This window comes from Acanthisitta chloris, unplaced genomic scaffold (assembly GCF_000695815.1).
Source record: "Acanthisitta chloris isolate BGI_N310 unplaced genomic scaffold, ASM69581v1 scaffold4317, whole genome shotgun sequence".
Taxonomy (NCBI): Eukaryota; Metazoa; Chordata; class Aves; order Passeriformes; family Acanthisittidae; genus Acanthisitta; species Acanthisitta chloris.
Window position 1 is genome coordinate 2,254 of NW_008681922.1, and position 2,173 is coordinate 4,426.

Consider the following 2,173-nt stretch of genomic DNA (forward strand, 5'->3'; position numbering starts at 1 on the left):
CTTAAGTACAGCATACATGAATATGCTATCTTCTAGAGAGTGATAGAAGAAAAATGTCATGAATTGATAACCTCTGAGAGTTGCAGGGTTTACTCTCAACATAGGCATTACTTTAGACTTCTTTTCAGCTGAGTTTCTAAAACATTGTCAGTCTTTCTGTATTTACAGGAATAAAATGAGTAATGCAGTCCTTTTAAACTTGGGAAAATCTTGTCAAGCACATGAATCAGAAATAGTGGGCTTTAGATTTTTTTTTTTGCCATTCTTACTCTTTTACAGTGCTCTGTCCAGCCAATGAAATGCGTCTGGATTCAACAGGAGTAATACTGAGCCCTGGATATCCTGACAGCTATCCAAATCTCCAGATGTGTGCATGGACCATTACTGTGGAAAAGGGTTATAATATCAGCATGTTCTTTGAATTCTTCCAGACAGAAAAGGAATTTGATATACTTGAGGTGTTTGATGGTAACTATAGGATGCACAATTTTGGATGATACTTTTTATATTGTATTTTTACATTGCATTTGTGTAGTCACTATTGACTTATTTTTTCAGTATGAGAAATCTTAATTATTTGGATTTTCGGTGCTGAAAAGACTGTTGGATTGCCGTATTTTAAAATTGTACTGCATTAATTATGTCTAGTAATAATTTTTTGTTTTGGGCAAATATGTACTTTCTAGTGTATAACATGTAATGTCACCTTGTATTTTTAGTTCAAATTAATTTGCCATTTGCTTGGAGGATGTTTTATATATGTATATAAATTGTGTGCATATATTTTATTGTGTGTTATTTAAACTTTGTAACTCCCATTTTCTTTTTTTTTCCTTTCCTTTGTGCCAAGGACCAAATAGTCATAGCCCATTGCTCATATCTCTCAGTGGAGACTATTCCTTCCTTTGTACCAAGGACCAAATAGTCATAGCCCACTGCTCATATCTCTCAGTGGAGACTATTCATCCTCCCTAAATATAACAAGCAATGGCCATGAAGTATTTCTCCGGTGGTCAGCAGATCATGGCACCAATAAAAAAGGTTTCAGGATTAGATATATAGGTACGTAAATGAGACCTATAATGTGTTTAGAATTTCAATATGGAACATCTGTTTATGTGAAAAAGGTATTATAAGCTATATTTTGTATCATTAATCACTGAGACTGAAAGGAAATCCAGTCTGTCCCATATATGAACCAATGACACTGATCTTGTGAGGACATGTCCCCCTCAATATATGCTCTGTAGAGATTTAAGAGAATGCTTCACGGGGCTTTAAAATTACATAAATCAATACTAAAGATGAGAGAAGCTGCTTCCCCATTCTGTCTCCCAGCATTTATTTGCACTCATGTGCCTCTTTGTACTGAGGTGTTTTTCAAACTGGATCTTTATGCAATTCATCATTAATTATTCTGGTGGGACAGAGGAAGATGTGGCAACAAGGCAGGAGTGAATATATATCAAGTGGAAAAATGTGAGACCCTGAAGGACTGAACTTTTTAGTTTAAGGTTCAAGAGAAGTGGCAAAGAGTATTCGAAGTTGGCATGTCAAAAAAGGCAGCATTGTATGTGTTATTAATTCAAAGTAACATATTTATGAATAATGTGTGAAAATGGTATTTGACAAAGATTATTTTTATATAATTGCTGTAGCAGAATTATTACATAATAGCATTTTTACAGGAAAATAATATTAATCAAGAAAAAGTAGATCTGTTACAGTTTACAGCAATTACACAAAATCTATATTTGATTTTTTTCTGATGACTAATGATATGAAAGACACAATGAAAAGTACTGGAGATAGTATCTGTAGATATTAGATAAGTTTTTTGGCATAAAGCAATTTCGCTTTACAAAGCGGAGAAAGAAATAGAGAATGAATGTAAAATTCCTTCTGTTGTGTTTTTTGGAGTTTTTTCCACACTCAGGTTTTAACTACATCACTACTGCAGAAAAACAATGATGCTCATAATATTCTGTGAAACGGTATCAGTATAATCTTTTACTTTAGGAGAGGACAGTTTTCTCAGTCTAAAAATGTTTGTATTTAGCTAGATAAAATTCATTGTTGATTGGACACAAAATATTATATGGTGCCTGTTTTCATTTCCTGTAGCACCTGTTGGATTTGTTAAAAAAGACAGAAGAGAAAACTCTTCAAACTC

General features: G+C 33.3%; 1 protein-coding gene across 1 annotated transcript in view; it reads left to right on the forward strand.

Moving 5' to 3' along the window:
- Positions 1 to 279: 279 nt before the first annotated feature.
- LOC103805620 (CUB and sushi domain-containing protein 3-like) overlaps positions 280 to 2,173 on the forward strand; it is a gene marked incomplete at both ends in the record, with an annotated part of 55,706 nt that continues 53,812 nt past the window's right edge. The window contains one exon of the mRNA XM_009078274.1: positions 280 to 468. Coding sequence (XP_009076522.1) covers positions 280 to 468 — 189 coding nt within the window. The remainder of the gene's footprint in view (positions 469 to 2,173) is intronic.